General features: G+C 48.6%; 5 protein-coding genes across 5 annotated transcripts; all 5 read left to right on the top strand.

The window, feature by feature from the left end:
• Positions 1–866: 866 nt before the first annotated feature.
• On the top strand, positions 867–2,805 carry FIESC28_01361 (uncharacterized protein; the record flags this gene model as incomplete). The annotated part of the gene is made up of 3 exons (XM_031155512.1): positions 867–1,116; positions 1,165–2,444; positions 2,494–2,805. 3 exons carry the CDS (start codon positions 867–869, stop codon positions 2,803–2,805), a joined length of 1,842 nt encoding a protein of 613 aa, XP_031020459.1.
• A 5,587-nt stretch (positions 2,806–8,392) lies between these two features.
• On the top strand, positions 8,393–10,786 carry FIESC28_01360 (uncharacterized protein; the record flags this gene model as incomplete). Its single annotated transcript, XM_031155511.1, has 2 exons — positions 8,393–10,527; positions 10,582–10,786. 2 exons carry the CDS (start codon positions 8,393–8,395, stop codon positions 10,784–10,786), a joined length of 2,340 nt encoding a protein of 779 aa, XP_031020458.1.
• A 574-nt stretch (positions 10,787–11,360) lies between these two features.
• FIESC28_01359 (uncharacterized protein) lies at positions 11,361–12,679 on the top strand (the record flags this gene model as incomplete). The annotated part of the gene is made up of 5 exons (XM_031155510.1): positions 11,361–11,411; positions 11,465–11,485; positions 11,541–11,612; positions 11,664–12,384; positions 12,444–12,679. The coding sequence occupies 5 exons, from the start codon at positions 11,361–11,363 to the stop codon at positions 12,677–12,679; spliced, it is 1,101 nt and encodes a 366-aa protein (XP_031020457.1).
• Positions 12,680–18,051: 5,372 nt separating this feature from the next.
• FIESC28_01358 (uncharacterized protein) lies at positions 18,052–19,530 on the top strand (the record flags this gene model as incomplete). The annotated part of the gene is made up of 2 exons (XM_031155509.1): positions 18,052–18,284; positions 18,336–19,530. The coding sequence occupies 2 exons, from the start codon at positions 18,052–18,054 to the stop codon at positions 19,528–19,530; spliced, it is 1,428 nt and encodes a 475-aa protein (XP_031020456.1).
• Positions 19,531–21,331: 1,801 nt separating this feature from the next.
• FIESC28_01357 (uncharacterized protein) lies at positions 21,332–22,387 on the top strand (the record flags this gene model as incomplete). Its single annotated transcript, XM_031155508.1, has 4 exons — positions 21,332–21,493; positions 21,620–21,679; positions 21,733–22,068; positions 22,124–22,387. 4 exons carry the CDS (start codon positions 21,332–21,334, stop codon positions 22,385–22,387), a joined length of 822 nt encoding a protein of 273 aa, XP_031020455.1.
• Positions 22,388–22,516: the final 129 nt, after the last annotated feature.

Below are 22,516 nucleotides of genomic sequence, written 5' to 3'. Positions count from 1 at the left end.
CAAACCTCTCCCCTGGTGACCGTCCCTGACTTGCGGAGCTACCTTGCCTCCATGGATGATGCCTCTTACCCTTCATACACGTCTACTCTTATACCTCCAGGTTCCGGCTCCGCCCTTTCGACCTATCCTCTCTTGCACACGCTTCTTCTGCAAATCTGCTCTTCTCTTCTAGTCTTTCCTTAATACAAACACTTGCAAATCATCAAATCGTATAATATCCAACGATTCTGCCCACCGCTATCCAAATCCAGGTCTAGACATCCTCTCCTTAAGAACAAGGCTCACCAACTATACCACTTTCATTTACACCAACAACCAACCGATACATTCTCTGCACGTCTCCGCTGCCAGCAGCTCAAGGGATCCTGTTTCTCTCGATAGCACTACAGATATACCCTAACCGCCTTGCTTCCGAATCAACTCGTTCCTTACAACACATTCCTTACAGCGCATGTTGCCAAACCGGAAATTACTCCCACATTCGACTTGGCCATTGCTTTCTTAGTTACCCAGGTAAGCCAGAGATGTTCCGCGGCACTCCCGAAGATCCAGAGATGATGTGGACCTTGCACCCTGAACCCGTTTAACATGATCGTCCATCACGGATTCATGCTGACACTACCTAGCCCTTGTCAGATAGACTCTACATATTAGCTTAACGGTTCGCTCTTTGACAGGGCTCTTCTGTTCTGCTTTTGTCACACCTTACTGTATGCTTCATGATTCTTGTCATTCCTTTCAACCATTCACACAATACTTACAATTGATGCTCACAGCAACATCAACGTTGAGACTTCACTCCCTTTCACTACTATCTGCGATAGTCTTCACAACCATAGTCATCCAGGCCAACGCCTACAACCAAGATGAACCACAACGACTTCACCGAGAACGAGTCCATGATGGGCTCGGATGAGATGTGGTCGACACCAGTGACCCAGTCTAAGCCCCGACCTATGCCAATCTACCAAGGACTTTCTTTCTGCGGCGCCGAGGACTTCTCATCAGTGCCATCCTGGGACACATCGTCTGTTTCATTCCAGCAAACTCCCAGCGAGACTATGTCACGACCCGTTTCCATGCACCAAGACTTTTATCCTCCCACTATGGACAACTGTAAGTACATTCCCATTCATCTCATATCACTCAGCTGATTTCAAATAGCATCGTGGATGGACAAGCCACACGAGGATCACTTTGATCTTCACGGCATGGAATATGATATGACCATGCAAATGGGTAACTCCTTCACTGCTGACGAGGCCATTCCTGTTCTTGACCTCAAGCACGGTGCTCTCATGGAGGAGGACCTGATGGCTATCGACGATGGTTCAAAACAGCGTCGCATGTCTGGTTCCTCATTCTCCATGTCTACCTCTGGTGCATTCTCTGATATGCCTCACGATGACTTCTCTGCAGCTCTGTCTGAGGCACCCTCCTTCAGCTCAGACTACCCTCCTCCTTCCAACCGCACTTCCATGATGTCTTCAACTCAGCTTTCACCTGTTGCTTCGCCGCGAATGACTCCTCAGTCAAGAACCGATCTTGTCCGAACTCAGAGCCGTGGTCGTGGCGCTTCTCCTTCTCCTCGACCTGGCAACGTCCGATCTGCTCCTTACAGTGTCGAAGGCCCCAGAGTCAAGCGATGGTCTACAGGCACCTACGGAACTGCTGCGAGCCGCAAGCCCGCTCAATACGCCTACCACCCTTGCCAGGATATTTACAACAACCATCAGCAGATGTTCTCCGGTCACTCTTCTCCCGCCATGGGCGCCTCTCCTCTGCCTCTCAACTACGGCAACCTCCAGGCAATGCAGCAGACGCCATTCGTTGTCCCCAGTACTCCTGTCTACCAGCGAAACAGCATGTTGCTTCCCACTCAGCTTCCTTCTCAGATGGCTCAGCAGCAACAGTGGCAAACCGACGTCAACCATTTCCACCCGCCCCAGCCTCTTCTGTCTCACGGTCTCTTCAGGATGCTTCAGAGCAACGGTGACGCGAGCTGTCTTAGCGGTCACTACACTGATCTCTCTGACCCTCCGGATCTGTACGCTGCTCTCCAGGAGGAGCAGATTCCCCCTCCTCCCGAGGACATGAACCCCGAGGACCCCGACATGATTCCCCGCGAGCAGGAGCTACGATTTGAGGGCGACCTTTACACCCCTAGATGGGTACGAGGACACGGTAACAAGCGAGAGGGATGGTGTGGAATCTGCAAGCCTGGAAGGTGGCTCGTTCTGAAGAACTCTGCCTTCTGGTACGACAAGTCCTTCTCCCATGGTATCAGCGCCGCCACTGGAAGCTCGTTCCAGGAGCCCCAGCAGAAGCGCCGCATGGACGGTAACCCTGATGTTTGGGAAGGCCTCTGCGGCAGTTGCAATGAGTGGATCGCACTCGTCAGCAGCAAGAAGAAGGGAACCACCTGGTTCAGGCATGCTTATAAGGTAACCCTTGTCTATTCCTATTAGAAGATCCCTGACTAACAATCATTAGTGCCACACACACCTCAAGGTCAAGGATACGCCTAAACGTCGCCGCGAGAGCAGCAACGCCAGGGCGCTTGCCATGTCGAGCATGGCAAAGCCCAAGACCGATGCTCAACGACCTATCACGCCCCAGATGCCAGGCTCCTCGATGGAGACTGCCACTACGCCCCGACCTTCCACCATGTCACAGATTACGTCTCATCCTCATCCTCAGTCTCACCCTCACCATCACCTTCTTACTCCTCAGGAGCCCTACACCATTGACCCGATGTCTGGAAACGTCCTCGTCACGACTGAACCCTTTCCGAACATGATTTAACTCGCTACGACCATTGCAATTAGACTTTTCCTTTTTTGATTTCCGTCTTCCCGCGACAGCAGACCCAGTCGTGGATGACACTACACTCGCTACGTTATGAAAAGATTTGGGATGACATTTGATACCAGTTGGAGCTAGGGATGATTTTTGTCGATCCTGGAAGCTTTAGTTTTTTGTTTAATCTCCGTTTCTCGTCTTTCTTTGATTGGTTTTTTTATTTCTTCTCTTGGAGGTTTTTCTTTTTTGGAAACATGGAATGCCTGGCTTCGAGGCCGGATCAGGAAAAAGGTATTCAAACATTCAAAGCTGGGCTTGGAAAAGTACATGTCAGGATGGGAGAGAAGCTGAGGAAAAAAAGTGGAGGATTCATATCAACAATTCTTTTTCTACTTCTTATTTCCTTTTTGTACATCTGCTCACATTCGAGAGATACCCCCAGGAGTTTTGCTTTTACTGCACTAGATAGAATGGATGGTTTAGGATTGGGAGCCTTCCTTTAGGGAAGAGCCTGATGATTGAAACGAGCAAGAGGGACAATGCTGCTGGCCAGTCGAAGTCAACGGCATGCTTTACAATAGATAGATAGCTACTACGGTCGCCCAATACCACTTTCAGTTGATTACACTTGAGCTCGCTTTGCTTATACGAATTACGCGGTGTGATACTTGTCTCGATCGTTGAAGACGACGGACCTTTCCGTGAAACGCCTTATGAGAAGGATCATCGGCTACGTTTGTTTCGAGGACAAGTTGGCGCGATGTGACGGCAATTTAAAACCTAAGGCTGGTTCGTGAGCCCGTTGCAACGATACAATGCTGCTTTGCAGAAAGAAAAGTGGCGCCACGGGGGTTTAATGAAGCTTTTAGGACCTATGAAAGGCTGGCATGATGCTCGGCGGTTCTAGAATAGGAAGACCTAGTCGCTCTGGCAGAAGACCAAGGCATGTGGCGCGTATTAAGATCAGGGATATAGAGGGAATCAACCAGCACGCCAGGGAGTATTGCAACGTTGGGGATGATGTTTGATGTTTGCCGTTATTAGACAAGGTGACAGACAAGATCTAAGTCCATACAGACTCCAGGGCTGACAAGGACAAGACAGGTCGGCAAGCGGGAGATGAAGATCCCTTGTTGATCGTCGAGCCGAATGAAGTACGATTAAAGTTCCTGAAAGGGAACCCATTTACGTAGCGAGCTTCCAGAAACTGATACTGTTTATAAGCAAGTAATTACAGCACGTATTATGATATTAACGTGACTTAGGCGAAACGCTGCTCGCTACGTATAGGGAGGTATAGAGATATGGTACGTATTACCTTAGCATTTGATTGTATGCTTAAGCGAGAAGCACGTTAAGTTAGACACTGACAGTTAAGAGTCGGTTACAAGTTGTTTCCGTTGTCGTGACATGTTCCGGATCTCGACTTGGCAGGTTCAGAATCTGACGCAGGTACCGATGAGATGAGCATGAGCCACGGAACCAGGATTTTGTCACGTCAAACTCGAGTGAGATCAGATCAGGCCAAGTCAAACCAACCGAACCAAGTCTTTGTAACAAAAACCTGCTATGGTTGTGGACTCTTGCTGGCAATTACGGAAGATTTGGTAAGTAAGCCGACACAGGCTGTGGACCACGAGACAATTTTTCCATTACAAGGAAATTCGTAACGGCAATTTAGGCTGGGGGAGAACCCTCTGGTTGGGTTTCTGCACCTGTCTGGACTCGGCACTCAGTCTCCTGGCTCTGTGGGGAGAGGAAAGTGACGAGGCTGGATGACAACGCATCGTTGAAGCAAGCAAGGCCTGGTCTGGAATCAAGAACTCTAACAAGCATCTCATCCCTGGTATTAACAAGAGACTCTTATCAAAGGATATCGTTGCCGAGAGGGAGTCGGAGTTGTCAAGATCTTTGGGGGTGTGAGCAGAAGAGGAGGCAAGCCAAGTCAACACAAGACAAGTTCCCTGCAGTAGAAACATTCACTCACCTTAATCTCCCAAAATTCATGCGTCGCGGAGGCCATGCCGGATGGGGCCGGCCGGGGAGCAGGGTCCGGAGGAGGAGGAAACGTTGAGCGGGGCCGAAGGTTGATCACTGAATACTGTAACCGGCAGTACAGTACGTACAGAGGATAACTTAGTAATTAACTTATTACTTAAAACAGGGTGCACGTTTGTTCGGATGTACTTGACCGTTTCGGCCTTCGGTAGATACTCGCGGCAGTCACCTTTTTCGTGATAGCTTCGCCAAAGAGGGATATCAATTAAACAAAAAATACTCCACCAGACAATGCATCTGTGGGGTTGACACCAGCTCACGATGGAACTTCAAATCAATATACATATGCATCTGATAACACAATCCATAGTAGGAGCATGACATAAATTGCTGCATAACATCTTAGACTGACTTATGTACTGTAGGAATGTTAATTCTCAGCAGTGGAATGAGAGAATGCAAGCACTTAAAACCCCGGTCCAGAAGGGTCTATTTACAGAAGACTCCCACACTCGTCAATGGCGAATGGCCAATCATGAATCAGCGTGGTGCTTTACTTTATCTTGCTCTCTTTCACATGTTATAGTCTATTAGAATCAGCTGAATGTATCGTAGACTATTTGTCGTTGCTTATGGAAACATCTGTAAGATATAGTGGTGTCCTTAACTTCAATGTTGGTGTATATGATGAGACTACTAAAAGGAGCTGAAGAGCTTGTGAAACCTCTGAAACTATTATTGTTTCAGCAATGAGTGGTCTGTGTCTGTGTCTGTGTCCGTGTCTGTTGGTTATCGAGTTGCTATTCTTAACCGCCGTTCGACCCGTCCCGTTGAAACCTTATCTTGGATCAACTCCTGATGATAGCTTCATTGGCGAGTTGTTAATATGAGATGCACCTGACAATATTACTATTAAAGCTAATGCTCCTCACACTTGATATTAACCTCAAATGAGAGGCAAAACCGTGCTGCCTCCTGCACTCAGCTATGACCAACATTGCTTTTCAACTGTGATAGCTCAGAAACTGCTTCAAACCTATAGGTTAAGAGAAAGGCAAACTAACAAATCAGAAACCTCCAGAGATGACCGTATTCCATCATCACGTTATTGGAGGAATCACATCATGAGTGAGGCGAGCACTAATCCTCTCAAAAAAGCAATTACAAAAAGCAACCTCATTATGATTTACTCTAAAACCACCGGCTCCCCGACTAGCAAGATAGAGCCCGGACAACGGCCTAGCCCAAATACCTCGATGACGAGTGCAAAGTCCACCATATTATAACCCCTCGTTTTTTTTTGTTGACTGACGGAGTGTGATATTTATGTGACGTGATGCATCATCTGTTTCTCGAGCAACGTCTGTATCCAAGTCTTCATAGCTCGAGACAGTAAGGCTGAACCAGTCTGCGTCTGTACAGTATGACTGAGATGAGACAAGAGACAATAGCCGATAATGGCAAGTTGGTGAGCTGATTGTGGTTTCCGAGACTTGTTGGTTGGCTGTCAGCAGTCGGTGAGAGATGCATATGCAGGGGATAAAGTCCAAGTTGAGGTGGAAAGCTGCAGCTGTTATCCGTATACCTTCTTTAAAAGGGAAATTTGTCCTTGTCATGAGAACAATCTCCAGATCAAACCATTCTGCGAGACTTTCTCATGAAGCATTTTGAGACTGATCATGTTAGTTATGAGGATGCTGTTCTATAGTTAGATAGATATCTATGACGGGAGTCATAGCGGGCAACCATCATGAGATAGTTTTATTAAAGACGGTCCAGCCGCTCATAACTCTTCAGCGACCAGTCACAGCTGCTCGTTAAGAAAGTAACACGAGCTTAAGTTAACTAAGGTAAATCAACGGCTATCATGATGAACAGCCAAATAGTTAGTTGTAGTGTTATCTCCCCAGCGGTTCCATGACTTTTGGGCGGTGCCTCTTCTAGTCTAGATCTGTTCCAACGGTTGGCTAATGGAAAGTTAGCAGATGCTTGTAGGCCGTAGCGCACTGAGGCCCCTGAAGAGCTCCTTTCTCGGCGGTTGCCCAACAACGGGCTAAGTTCCATGATGAAGTTAGTGATGTGCTACCAAGCTTGCGATCTCAAAGTATGAGATCCATATCATATGTTTATAGCTTTTATTATTTTGTTTATTTTCTGAGTGTCCTCTATCTTGTACGCTCTATTCTTTTGTTTCGAGTTAACTGTATCGTCATCTAACCGAGTAAAGAGCTCCTGCAAGCAGCCGAGAGCCCGTTCAGCTCAACCAATTCAGTGCAGGTGTTGTAAATAGGAAGGTCGGGCACGGCACATACTGTACCTCTCCTCCCGTCTGTATCCACTGCATCCGTCCAGTTTCTTATCCTTATCCAACCTGGACCAACCTGTTCATTCTCTTCAAGAATTTACCGACTCGAAGCGAAGCGAACAGACCCTCTTCTGCCTAAAAAGAGAACTCGAACTCGACGTCGGCACCCGCAAGACCACAGCATCACCGTTCATAAGACGAGAAGATAACGGACGAAGAATAAGAAGAAGGGACGAAGACTCGAGGACTCGACAAACCCAAGAACCGACAGGATAATAAAGTGATAACTGGATGTCAAGGTACATATACTCTCTCTCTCTGTTTGCTTTCGCTTTGCTATATCAGCTTTTGGCCTCGGTATCGGTATCATTTTCTGTATCCCCATCAACATGCAGCAGAGTAGCCGGACCATCAAATCATCCCACTAAACAACCTCCATTTATCACCATTGACAACGAGACAAGTCCCAAGCCGGGTCTCAATATCAACACTTCAAACACTGAATTTCTCTATTTATCTTGCACATTCAGGCGTCATTTGGCGGGGGTTTCTCTTCTCCCTGCTTTTGCTCGTTCTCTCCCTTCTTTTTTAACCTTCCCAACACTGCCTGTAGCCTGTAGCCTGGCCTCGCTTCTCTCCTTCCCTGCCTGCCCCTCCTCTTTTTTTAATCGGGGCTTACTTACTTTGGGATCCATCCCGTATTCCATCCCGACTCCCGTCAACTTCATTCCTCCCTTTGCACCAGATTTCATCTTTTTATCATCAGCGGCTGATCAACATGCTTGCCCGAGCAAAGCTGTCTTAGACCTTAATGCTTTTCTTCCGTTCTTCTATGATCCTTTACGACTTTCAGTAATGAAAAACGACCACCGACCGACCTGCGACTTCACATCTAAATAGACTTTCGATCTCTACATAAACGAACGCAACTCAATTCAGCCTCTGCCCAAGCCGAGCTCGACTTTCACCGACCGAACTCCGTTCAACCATCTGCAATCTTTAAACATCTCTACTCGTTCCAAATATTTATCAAAAGCCATTTCTCAATCTTTTGCATGGACTTCAGCCCTTGCTAGTGCTTTTCAAAAGCCAAACGTGACCTGACCGGCCGTGCACATCATCAATCTCGAATTCGATACTTCGCTCGGTCTGTATCAGAACTGGCCTTTTATGACAAGATATTGGAGTTGCTATGAGTAGGGATCAACTGGCTACAAGGCAAGCACATCTGCAGCACTGTTTTTCTTTTTCTTCAACATCGATGACCACATTGTCAGCATCCTCCACATGCTACATTCACTGACTTCTTCACCGAGCAGTTTTGTCAATTCGAATCATCGCCCACCAGCATCTGAAGCAACACCGACTTCTGCCGCCTTTTCCAGTTCCGAATTCGATACTCCTAAGCCCAGGCAAGGTGCATTTACCGACGCCGGGGGCTGGACGCCGCATTACGCTGAAGACTATTCCGTATTCAACTCGACCCCTGGAAATCTTCGTGGTTCCCGAAACTCTTTCGTCGACATCGCTCCAGCCACGATTACAAGCAACCACAAAAGATTACTGTCTGCCGAAACCTTTGCCGCTCAAATCGCAACGCATGTAAACCACTTCTCTGCCAATAACAGCCTACCTCTGCCGCCGGTCGAGCCCTCACGCCGCTTGGCCTCATCCCCGAACTCAATAACCGTACCTCAGGAATATATAACCGATTCGACACCTTTGCCCAGTCCTGATCCGTCCACGTATCCTCAATTCTCCAAGAAGGCTAGGAAAGCCGGAGTCAAGGGTGAAGAGCCTTCACAGACGGCAACGCCCCCACCCACCGGACATAGGGAGGAACACAAGCTTGCCGACAAGCTCACCATGCAAAATGATCAGGTTTTCGGCCAGCCCGACTTCGCCGGCAGCTCCCAACAACAGCAGCATGAGCTCGCTGCCTTGATGGCTTCATCTGGTGATATGTTTGGATATCCTATGACAGCTCCTGCTGCCACCCCCACAACATTCTGGGACCCTTCAATGAGTATGGACTTTGACTTTAGTGCATCACCTTCCAATGTCTTCCAGACAACACCTGTTCAGCGTGGAGGTGGCCATCGCCACACAGGATCCTTTGACTGGAACAGCGAGGTGCCACTCTTCCAAGATCCTACCGCACCTTTTGCCCCAGTAGGTGCAGACCCTATGCAATCGATGCAACGTGACCGTGCTCTCGCCCCGAACCCTATGGGCTCGGCATCTGCTACAACTGCAGCAAGTGCCGCCATGTCCGCGGCCCTCTCTGCTCCTTTAGATGATTCTTTTGGATTTGGGCAGCCTATGCAAGGAGTTAATCCTGGTCTGCTTTTTGAACCCCCTCACACTTCTGTTATGGATAACCCTGCTCTCATTCCAGTGACACAAGCCGGCTCAGCTGAAGGCGCAATCTTCCAAACGAGATCTAGAACTCCTCTAGGAGATAGCATCCGGCAATCAACTAGCATGAAGGACTTGAGAGCTACCAAGGCTCCAGATCGTGCTCTTGCACCATCGCCCGTCAAGTCAAATTCTCGCCCTGGAATGGGTCGAAGTTTTAGCGAGAATCGTGGAAAGAGAGCTCAAACACAGAACAGACCAGTACTTCCCAAGCTTGCTCCAGCTCGACCCGTATCACAGGCTAGCAATGGTTCCAACAGTGACAGTGCACCTGTCGGCCGAGCTCTGGCCAAACCAACAGGAAGGCTGTCTCCCATGAAGAACCCGCATCGTCTGTCGAGCCTGGCCTCTATACCTGAGGGCCCGTCGCTTCAACACCCGCCGACTCGAACATCCGTGAAATTCACTATCGACTCCAGAGGAAGGGCCCGTGCCGAGACGACCATTGTACCGAATGAATGGGAATGGGAACCGAACATGGGCCAGAGAAAGGTGTCTCGGGATAGAAGCCGGACACGCGAGCTGGGACCCTCAGACGACGATGAATCTTCCTCTGACGATGAACCTATCATCATTCCTAGCCGAACCAACTCGTTCAATACTTCCTTTGCCCTGCCGGATCCCGTGAGACCAGTGGGATCCATCTTCCACTCTTCGAGGCGTAGCGTCAGCGATAGAAGCATCAGTAGTAATCACGACACAATGGGAGGGTCGCCCCATGATGGAGAGAGCGAGACTGAGACTGTTATGTATGAGCGCAAGGACAAGATCGGAGATGCTACAAGCGAACTTCGCAAAGTAATGGAAGACCGTAAGAAGCGGTCTAATCCCATGGGTCAGGGCGGACAACATCGCCCTTTCCAAGGCAGTAGCCTGGGACCTTATCGAGGTGATAGCAACTCGCCGTCGTCCCTCACTGAGTCAAGCCTTATTACAGACAGACAAGTCAAGTGTGTCTGTGGCCGAAAGGGGGCTGACGGGGGAGACGGCTTCATGATCCAATGGTAAGTTGCTCTGTTCAGCGATAAGTGATGGGCCTTGACTAACATCCGACATAGCGAGTCCTGTGAAATGTGGCTGCATGGAAAGTGTGTTAACATCAACCTCAGAGCTCATGCGCCGAGGGTGTATATCTGTGCATTCTGTGCCAACACGCCAAACATGCGAGGAGGCCGGCTGCGAGACACAGGACGAACAAATCTGGCTGGCGGTGTGCCAGTGGCATCTCCGTTAACGAGCAAATCATTTAGGGCGTTTCGATAATGAATAGGTTGGATAAGCATTTCTGAAGGAGTAGACTGGATGGACGGAGTACTGGATGACAACATGCTTTTGATCAGGTTCATATACAAACATTGTCGTTTTAGACAACACAAGACACATGCATTATTCCGGATGATCCCGTCGCAGTGTTGAGGTTGATAAGCAAAATCACATGCCATTAAGGTTGTGTTATCACGGTCATGACGGTTCACAGACTAGGTCTTATGTTTATCTGTACTTCAAGTGCAGTAGCAGCAAAGACGCAAACAAGGTGCTTCAGAGACGCCTAGCTCTAGAACATCCGATACTACCCAAAATGATCTTCATCTCGTCTCTCGTTGGCCAATGCCGTAGTCGCCCACTCTAGCTCTGCCGTAGGGCCCGAGTGGGCCAGTGAAGGAAGAGCCGGCTTGCGGAGCTCCAAACCCTCCGATTTCGGAATGGCGGGGAAGAATGGTGATGATGCGGGGCGGCAACGGAAGCTCAGAAAACCAATTCCAATCGCCGACTCTCTTCTTTCCTTCTTCTACTTCTCTCTATACCGATTAAACCAATCAATTAACATATAATCAATATGGCTGAACACAACATCGTCGTCCTGGCTGGTGATCACTGCGGTCCTGAGGTATGTAGCTCTGGAGGAAGTGTTTGTTTGAGCATGTGCTAACTTGTGGACAGGTCGTTGCTGAGGGTATTCGTGTAAGGAAGACATTGTGCAACGAGTGCAAAGGATGGAAACTGATTGTTTGACCAGGTCCTCAAGACTCTCGAGGAGAACAAGCCCAGTGTTGGCAAGTTCAACCTCAAGGATCACCTCATGGGTGGTGTAAGTCATGGACACGTTCCCTACACGGTCTCCAGCTGACCTTTTTTCTAGTGCTCGATCGACGCAAACGGTTCCCCTCTGACCGACGAGACCCTCTCTGCCGCCAAAGGAGCCGACGCCGTCCTCCTCGGTGCCATCGGAGGCCCCAAATGGGGTACTGGCGCTGTCCGCCCCGAGCAGGGTCTTCTGAAGCTGCGCAAGGAGATGGGTACATACGGAAACCTTCGACCTTGCTTCTTCGCCTCCGACTCCCTCGTCGACTCTTCTCCCCTCAAGGCTGAGGTCTGCCGCGGTACCGACATCGTCATCGTGCGCGAGCTCACAGGCGGCATCTACTTTGGCGAGCGCAAGGAAGATGACGGTTCTGGTTCAGCCTGGGACACTGAGCCTTACTCACGAGAGGAGATTGAGCGCATTGCTCGTCTGGCTGGATTCCTCGCCCGAGGCCGTGGTGACAAGAAGGTTTGGTCGCTCGACAAGGCTAACGTGTTGGCGACCAGCCGTCTGTGGCGAAAGGTCATGACCGAGACCTTCGAGAAGGAGTTCCCTGACCTCAAGGTTGAGCACCAGCTTATTGACAGCGCTGCTATGATTCTTGTCAAGAACCCCACTGGCCTTAACGGTGTTGTTGTGACTAGCAACCTGTTTGGCGACATCATCAGTGACGAGGCCAGTGTTATCCCTGGTAGCATTGGTCTGCTGCCCAGTGCCAGTCTGAGCGGTATTCCTGATGGCAATGGCAAGTGCAACGGTATCTACGAGCCCATCCACGGTAAGTTATACAACCCTCCTTGAAGCATTTACGATAGAGGAAGCTAATCATGCTATTAGGCTCCGCTCCTGATATCTCTGGCAAGGGCATTGTCAACCCCGTCGGTACGATCCTGTCGGTCGCCATGATGCTCCGATACTCTCTCAACCTGCCTGAGGAGGCCAAGGCTGTCGAGGCTGCTGTCCGCAATGCTCTGGACGGTGGTCTTCGCACCAAGGATATGGGCGGAAACGCTGGTACCAAGGAGGTTGGTGATGCCGTTGTTGAGGAGCTCAAGAAGATCCTCAAGGCTTAGATGAGTTGTGGTTGACTACTTTACGATTGGCGGTTATGATTCAAAAAGCGATCTGTTTGTGGTTGGGGGTGCTCAAAATTGCATCTGTCATGATATGGCTACAAGAAATAGTAAAATGATAAATCTTATGATCAAAAAAGGATGTCGACCGTTATACTGGTGTACTCTCACGGCAATGAGGCTCACCCAGCAACACGTCTTGAGCAACGATGAAGATGATAGACAGCCACCCAAAGCCGCACGAAACACAAACAATGAAAGGTACAATTACAACGCTGAAACCGTACACCTAATGGCAGCTTTCGAGAAAGAAGGACGCAACCAGAGTGAGGTATACAAGTCCTACAGGGTAATACCCGAGTCATGGATGCGAATGTTTGCTCTTTAGCCGGGCGACTTGTATATGACAAGTATCCCCGGTAGTGTAAGCTTATGTATGATTGGAAGTAATGCGAGAATCACGAGTTTTCCTTACACCGCACAATTGGAGGCCTTCAGATATGCATGTCGTGGTAGTAAAACCAGGGCATTTACAGCAATCACGATGACTCTACCCTGGAGGATTCCACGTTAAGAGGTTAGCTCTTATGACCATGTGGTAATTAATGCAGCAGCACGTTTCCACGTGCAGTGACCTACCATGCTTATAATCCTTGTTCTTAAGTCTACTACACACGTACAATACAATTACACGATAACATAGGACAGACAGGGTTTGTTTTGCTTGTTTGCTTTTCTGCCTTGGGGTCTGAAAGTGTAGTCTAGCTTAGGATGAAAATGCATCTACTTCTCGGAACGGAAACAGCCGAGTCAGGCAGAAAGGAATAAGGGCCTTGGTCTTACGAGAGACATGCATGACGGGCTGCTTGACTTTCTTCTCTGCTTACACACGAGTTGGTTGGGGCATTCGCATTACCCTTAGCAGCGAAGGGCAAAGGACGAAGGCGAGGGTGATGCATAACCGACAAAAGTAAAAATAAAAGTCATGACGTTGAGATTGGAGGAAAAAGAATAAGCTTGATAAAAAGGCTCGTGCACAACTATAACTCTAAAAGCCAATATTAAATCTGATTTGTTTCGTCTCAATTAAATTATATGGGGTCAATAACAGAATCAGAAAGTGAGGAGGTTGACCAGGGGTTGCACATGGAGAATGGGGATTGGTGGAGCTTGGAGTAAGATAGAGCTGTAAGCTCCATTGGCTTGCATGAGGAGGAGAAGAGGAGTCATGATACAGTATGGCTGGGTCTTTTTGTCTTTTTCTTTTTGTCTTGGGGCGGTAACTCTATTGTTTGAGGGTCTGTCTCTCCCTATACTAAGGGATGTGAATCAAAGTCACCCTAGAGCTTCAAATTGTCTCTAATTATTTCCCTGAGTCTTAGACAATGAGACATGATTGTCTATCACAGCACAGCAACGACTCATACTCAGTAGTCTGTGCTCTCCCTCTGCTGTAAGGTACAACACAACGCAGCTGTGCCTGATTTGCTAGTATGTATAGAGGGAGGGGAAAATGAAGCATGGCATAAGACATGGACCAATAATTTGTGCCGTCTATGCAGAAACACTGCCTTAGCTCTATCTACTACTGTAGTCTACTGCACACCCACTCTCAAGCAGCCAAGTTACTAGGTCATGTCATCAAAAAGATTAAACAAAAGGTCAAAGAGTTGGAAACAAGTGATTGACAAACTTGATAATGCTATTCTTGGCCATCTTTAGTTATGCTTGGCTTGCGTGATTATTTCTTCGGAAGCAACGGAATTGTGATCTCTATTTGCCTGTATGGGAATTGATAGACTACTAAGGTTGACAGACCATCGTGAAGAGAACCTTAGGGTATGTACAAGACAAGATGTGGCTGGAGGGAACTACAGCAGTCACCATACCATCAAGAAGCGATACGAACAGCGCCAATCTAGGTACCATTCAGAATAGCTTGCACCTTGGTAGCTGCACGTACAACCTGTCATGTCACTCTATGCCATGGCCTCTTTCGTATTCTGAATCAATTTTCGTTGATCTTTTCAGGCTTAAAGAGTATAGAGTCTCTTAGAAGCTGAAGCTCTAGCTCCCGATGGATATCACTCTTGTCTGATGTCATGGCGTTCTCACTCCTCGTGGCAACCATTCCTATATAGGACTTGTTACTAGAATTCCCAGCCTGTGCACTTTTTCAAACACTCCCATTCTTAGCGTCGTGCGACTCTAATCACATTCGAAGAAATAAAGAGAGAAAAAACTAGAAGCTGCAGATAATAGCATATCAGAGTATAACTCAATTCTGACCCATTGATTACTGGGGGCTGGTTCGTCAATGTTGGATCATGGCTGGATTGGCGTCATGCAGCTACGGGTTGAGAAGCTGCGAAATGCCGAGATTGTGGCTTATATGGCGTTGATATTGCAGCTATGAATTTTCAGTGAGTGGTTTTATTATGTACAGTCAATATGAATGCAATTGAGTGAAAAAAGAGCAGTTGATATTGAATAAAATCACTTACATGATGTTCAATTTAATATAGCAGGCACACGATCAAGTAGCTCTTGCCTGCCAATTCTGGTGGTGGTGTTTGGTTCCTCAGGCTCCCACAAACCGTTTCGTTACCCAAAAAGTCAATCCCTTGTCCACTGGAGCCACTGGAGCTTCAGGGAAGCATTCTCTCGTATTCAACGCCCTATTGCTACACACCACCACAGCCCAACCGAGACAACAAAGTCGGTATCTTAACCGCGCTTCAGCTTGGCATTGGCTGTTTCGTCTCTGTCTCTCCTCTAGACTACTGCGCTAACGAGACGGGACCGATACGCTAGGGATGCCGGGGTTACCATCCTGATCCTCCCTTGTTGACTTTACTCTCAAAACACAGTCTTCAAACTCCCTTTGCCTCTTTGCTTCCTCCTCTGCTCCCTGATGTACCACATCAGATCAGAGGATCACAGTAATTCTCTCTGACCCCGGTTCAGTACCGACTGGCCAAAACAGGCTTTCACAACCAAACACAAGGCGTGGTGGCTGCAGGTCTGAGTGCATACATGCTGTGCTATCAAAGTGGTGCTTGTCCTTGGCTAATGCTCCGACTTCTGTCAGACGTCGATTGGTTCCGTTCTGAAGTTCTCTCGTACCGTAATCCACTGGTCCCAGTCTAATTGACGAGAATGCCGTGCTCGTCTGCAAGTACGCCCGCGGCCGATACTCTCGCCGTCCTCTGGGTCTCTGGACCACATGGCCGCGGAGATCGGCTACAGCGAGACCAGTTCTAACTAACCTGTTCAACAGTACTTCTCAAGTGGCAGTAAATGCGGTATATCGAAACCACAACCCTTCGAGAAAGACCAGCCATAAATTTGTTTATCAACATGAACTCCCGGCCTCCGGAAGCCTCGATCGATATGGCAGCGCCATACACCAGAGCAACCATGCATGGCTTACATCAACACGGTTATTGATGGACAACATGCTTAAAGTTTATGCCCGGTGCTGTCCGTCAATTCCCATATTGGTAAAGAAGGCCCATGCAGCCCAGCCATATCCCGCCCGTCTCTTTGCTCGGCCCATTGAGCCGGCTGCCAAGTCTGGGCTGCCATGCCATACCAGGCCATGATGAACAAAAACATGGCTAGCAAACAAGCATAGCCTACAGTTACAACGGGAATTGTTCACATCAACAAATCCCCCGAGACTTCTAGCATTGGCTCTCTCTCGTACTGGAGTGGCCCCACTCCTCCGAAACCATACAATAGCGCACCTTGGCGTTGTCTATCACGAGCAAATCGTCGATTGGCGACATGATATGGGGAGAAGATCCTCACTAGCCGTCTCAAGAAAAGCGCCTCTTCTAAGTTAAGCGAAAAGCCGCCTTGAGAGGCTTACTGCCCAGCACCTAACCTCGCGTTTATCTCTACGGTTACAATGCCAATCGCAACCACCTCTTTTTCTCTGCTTTGTTAGAGTATCATGACAAGCAGGTTTCTGCGTCTTTGTTGTGTCATGCCTGGGCTGGGATGGCGCCAAGTCTCTCGGTCCACGTAGCGCTGCTGGGTTCCTGGACTCTCACGTCGTCAGCTTGCCTAGTTCCAAGAGGCTCGAGAGTTTGTTGGCTGCCCGGGCACTAAACACCTGCGATGCTGATGCTGCTGCATCTCAAGTTCCAGCGGAGTGACCGGGCCTGCATTCTGCATCAACAACAAAACCGCTCATACCATGGAGTGGGTATACTTCAGCCTCGGTTACAGTATACTTTGACTAGGTGCATGTTAGCAGAAGAAGTCGACTGAATCGCCAGAGCTGGCTGATGCTGTCATCAAGCCCGAGTTGCATTGTTTCCGCCTCTTGTGTTTACGAGTTGACCAGCTCGTTGTTCCTGCTGTCATAGGTTACCAATGGCTATGCGGTTCTGTTGAGACGTGGGCACAGTTCCCGTTCTTTGCTGGCTTCTACGCAGAGAGATTGCATGTTTCCTCGTATCCAAATCTACTTGTAGCTGCTCATGCCGTCTCCCGTCTTACTGGGTTCCCCAGACTGGATGCGGGTTGATCCAGTGATCAACTGATTAACTGAATGTCCAACCAAACGGGTCAGCAAGGACTGGCCTTACACAACCTGAGTCCCTGGCAGCCTTGTCCTCTTAGAAGGGCAGGATCTTTTGTTGGGGTTGGAGGGAGGCCGATATCTTGGCCCTTCTGTTGCGGGTTTCCCTAGCTAGGGCGAGCACTTAGAAGCATTAGGCAAAGGAGCTCCGATTGTCTTGGCCGTTGACTAACAGAGTCTTCGCTGACCTCCGTGCATGATATTGACATCACGCCTTGGTACTGAGGCTCACTTTCTCAGTCGATTGCCAGCTACCTAGTCGTCTCGATATGCATCCCTCGTGCATCGCGGTTGCTCCAGTGAGCTCCAGCCACATCCTTTGAGCTCGTTGATGGTTGGACTCACGATGCCCGTATCACATCTTGCCAATATTCACACCCCTCCCTCTTGATGATTATCGTCTCCTCGCAGTAAGAGTTAGTCTAATACAATTTATGGTGGGGTTGGTACAAGCGAAGCCAGTTGGGCGATCTTGCACGAAGGTTTGAAGTTGTCAAGGCCAACTTCGCCAACCTCCCTCATGTGAGGCTGGATTGGTTCATGGACTTACAGATATAAGGCTGCAACCCTTCCTGGCTTTTGCATTCATCTCATCTCATCCATCTCATCTCAGCCTCTCTCACCTTCCAATCGCTCCGATCTGGTTTCGTATCTACCCAAGTATCCAACTCGTTCAGGTTACTTGATACCTTCGCTCAACCACCACTGTCGCTTGCTCACAGCTCGCACTCGCTCTCAACACCTTCGTTCATATCACGAAACCACCCTCACCACTCTCATCATGAAGTTCGGTGCTGCCCTTCTTGTCATGGCCACCTCGGCCTTGGCTAACAACCTTCGACGAGGAGACTATGAAGACTCCGGAGACTACGACAACGGTGGTCACTACGAGGCTCCCGAGAACAACTACGGACATGAAGACTATGGCAACAAGCACGAGGTCACCGAGGTTGCTGTCACTTACACGACTACAACCGTCTGCCCCATCACCTACACACACCACGAGGAGGGACAGTAAGTTATTCAGCCTCATTCGAAAGCTTCCAGAACACTAACATGAAACAGCACCTACTACGAGACTAAGCTTACAACCTCTACACTTGTCGTCGCTGAGACCAAGACCGTTGATGTGACAGTCAAGCAGCCTGATGTTACCAAGCACTACACTGATGTCGAATATGTCACCCACACCACTCTGTGCCCTGTGACCAGGACCAAGACCGTTGCTGGAGAGGTCATCACTGAGGTTTACACGACCACTAGCTACATCTACGATGTTGTCAAGACCACCGACTACGAGCACGTCAAGCAGCCTGATGTGACCAAGCACGAGACCGATGTTGTCTACAAGACCCGAACCACTGTCTGCCCTGTCACTGTCACCAAGACCATTGCTGGTGAGGTTGTCACCCAGACCTACACTACTACCAGTGTGATCGAGGAGGTCGTCCAGTCTACCGACTATGAGCACGTCAAGCAACCCGATGTCACCAAGCACGAGACAGACGTTGTCTACACCACTCGCACCACTGTCTGCCCCGTCACTGTTACCAAGACCATCGCCGGTGAGGTCGTCACTCAGACATACACCACCACCAGTGTCATCGAGGAGGTTGTTAAGACCACCGACTACGAACATGTCAAGCAGCCCGACGTTACCAAGTATGAGACCGATGTTGTCTACAAGACCAAGACCAACGTTCACCCCGTCACTGTCACCAAGACTATTGCCGGCGAGGTCATCACCAGCGTCTACACCTCCACTGACTACGAGGTCGTCAAGGTCCACAGCACCGTCTACGACCAGGTTAAGCAGCCCGATGTCACCAAGCACGAGACCGACATTGTCTACCAGACCAAGTACGAGGTTTACCCCGTTACTGTCACCAAGACTGTTGAGGGCGAGGTTGTCACCAACGTCTACACCTCCACCTCCGTCGTTGTCGAGAAGGTTGCAACTACCATCCCCGCCTACGAGACCATCGTCAAGACCATGGGCAAGGGCGTCGTCGTTACCCAGTACTCCAAGATCATCCACACCGTCGGTGGTGGCACCGTCTACCAGACCGTCGCTCCTGAGCCCACCACTGTCCAGCTTCCTGAGACCGAGGTTGTCACTCAGCCTGAGGTCACTGTCCCTGCCACTCCCACTCCCACTGCTGAGCCCGAGCCTGTTGTTAACGGCGCTGCTGTCGCCGCCAACAAGGCCCCCGTCTTCGCCTTCGTGGCTGGTATCCTCGGTGCCTTCGCTCTCCTCTAAGCAAATCGAATTGTTTAGACACCAATCCAACATCACCGCCGGATGGGTTCTTTCTCCCTTCTCTGTTTATTCTTCTTTACATCCTTCAATTCATCTCTTGGTAAAAAGCAAGTTGTGTCCCTGGGAAAGGGCACTCTATTTTTAATTCATGGCGGGCATCGGTATCGCATTACATACACTCCTTTCAGACAGCGAAACAAGACGCATGGTAGAAATGGGAGGATGGTTCTTGCTTTTGTTGATTGGCACTTAATGTCGCGGAAGAGGGTGTTTGCCATTTCTTTCTATTCTTTTAATGTATATATTAATCTCACGGTATTCGGGTATAGGATATTATGGAAGGATTTGGAAACGGTTTACGATAGTATGAGTATGAGTAGGTAGTTAATCTGACGATGTGTTGTTGGAATATCTTTCACTGTTTCCCATTGTGATACTTGACTCTCAAAATCTATGACAATTAACTAAGATGGCTGGTGAAGTATAAGATTGGACTTAAGAATCTTTAAGTTCAAGGCCAAGCTTTGGTAGCTCGTGTTGGAATAAAGTGGCTGGGAAGAGGCGTGAAGGCGTTTGTATGACCTATTAATGGCTCTCTAGTGGAGTGATCAGAAGACCCTTAGGGATCCTTTGAACTTTCTGAGCTTGTTGACGAACTTTATTTACTTTTGAATTAGCTGTCTTGTTTACTTGGCCACCGGTAGCTATCTTCGAGAAGTAAATCGTTGAAAGGTAAACGCCAGTCCAGCCTTGTCTTTTGGGAGAAGATACCAGCTCATGGTCAATTCAAGATGACTCAACTGCTTCAGTTAGTACAAAACGACATCCGTGGTTGTTTCTACACTAAGTAACCTATTGACTTCTAGTGTTAATAAGTTGATTTGTGAGCTTGCGTTGGAGCTTGGGTATAAGTGGCGTCAACTGTGTAACCGGGCAAGCTTGAGCTCATAGGCCAGATCTAAACGTAATGGTTCGTTACAAAAAGGAAATATATGCAATGGGGCTATCATTTTTATTTGCTTGAAGTGTAGAAGAGCGGTAAGAATGTGAAGCTCTTTCTTTGTTGTTAAAGGGGTGATGACTGGACTCTTGCGGGCTGCAGAATGGCAGACTAAGGATAAGGAGATTCAGTTGAGCTTATGGATTAAGCTCTTATGTTTGAAGAAAATCGATAGCAGCTTCTGGTATGAACTCACAAAACAAATAGCAGGTTTCTTGCTGCAAAAGCCGTTCAGTATGTTCTGCAGATGTGAGTGACTGCCAGCACATACACGAGCCTTTGAGCTCCCACCAACTTTACTACCCATGCAGAAACCCGACTTTGGTGTATGTGTATCCCTAAACGTTCCTTCTTCTAGCAATCGGTTTTCTTTGTAGTATATGGAAACTACTGCAGTTCCTATCAATGCTTGGCGGTTCTGCACATATTTGTTGGCATTAAGAACGAACTGTCTCGTCAAATATCACTTTCAAGGAGACGCCGAGCTTGAGCAAACAGTCATCCGTCTTTGATCAATCCCCTTGACTCATCAGAAGGCTTAAGGAAGACGTAGTTGGAGGCTTTGATGTATGAAAATGTATTGGATATTGTAACTTGGGAGAACTGTCAAAGAGTCTAATGGAGATCAACTGGCTTCAGCAGAAGAGTATAAAGAGGACCGGTTTATCATGTCGAACTTGTTTTTCACCTCAACTTCTTCCCAACTAATCTACAACTTACTATTTATTCATCTTTCTATCTATTCATCTTTCTATCTACTCTACGTCTTACTATCTATCGCCTTACACAGTCTTATCAAAGATGCCGCCTTCTTCCACCTCTCATTCCCTGGTCTCCGAGGTCATATTTGCTTCGTCTTACCGAGAAGGTGCAGCAAAGTGTATAGGACATGCCAAAAGCAAGTCACGGTGTTGTAAAAGATCCATCAGCCAGGCCAATGTGAAAGAGCACGACAACCACATGGTAAGGCTAAACAGCCTGCCCCTTTGGGAGCGGGCTGAAAGTTCGATCCTTGAGGGAGCCGCAAGGCTTCTGCTCTGTCATGATCACGGGGAAGATTTATCCCGTGAACTTGAGAAAGCGAGGTAGAAGTTTCGCCACGCGGTTTCGGAAGAGGCTAGGAAGAAGAAAGAGGAGGAAACCGAGAAGGTATGTGGTAGTGTTATACAACTGGCTATAGTTGAAGTACTAATATGGGATAGTTTATTCAAGACCAGCGAGAGGCTGGCAAGAATGAGGATGGAGTAATTCGATCTCCCACTCCTTGCGCTCCTCACTCTCCTTACTCTCCTCCCACCCTTCCCACCTCTCAGTCTCCTTACGGTCATCCGGCTCTTCAAGCTCACCCAGCTCCTGCCACTCCTCCCGCAACTCCTCCCGCCACTCTCCGTATCACGGATGAGTGTCCCTCAGAGTCGGATTCAGACTCTGACTCTGACTCTGACTCTGAAGAGCAAGGGACTGGTACGGTCGACCCATGGACGGCCTACCAGGCGAGGTGGAAGGATATAATAGACAATGGTGTTAAGAACGGTATTGTAAGTATCAACGAAGGCATACCTAATCCCGGCATATAAATAACACGATAAACAGCCCTTGGAATACCAGATGCCATGGCCGGTCGTCTCAGGCCATTTTGCAGATGTTAATCATCTGCAGATCCGGGCCTTCTTTGAAAGAATTTCTGCCGACATGGACAGTCTGCAGATCGGTAGAATGCTTTACCATGAACTTATGCGTTGGGAACGTTCTGGCATAAGAAAGCGGTTTGGGAGGTCCTTTTATATGGGATATAAATCTGAGCTGAAGGTTATCCAGGCCGTTGTACACGAGTGCGCAGCAGACTTTTGGATTTAATGCTAGCGGCCAAAGGTTACTTTATTTTCCTTTTGTCAAGTTGGGTATCGGCACTTGTTAGACGAGTATGACTACGGACGACTTACGATTACATGAGGTGGTGTTTGGGTGGCTTCGAATAGATAGGAG

This window comes from Fusarium coffeatum, assembly GCF_003316985.1.
Source record: "Fusarium coffeatum strain FIESC_28 chromosome Unknown BRIP53273_contig_34, whole genome shotgun sequence".
NCBI lineage: Eukaryota > Fungi > Ascomycota > Sordariomycetes > Hypocreales > Nectriaceae > Fusarium > Fusarium coffeatum.
This window is presented reverse-complemented; position numbering and strand designations above follow the sequence as displayed.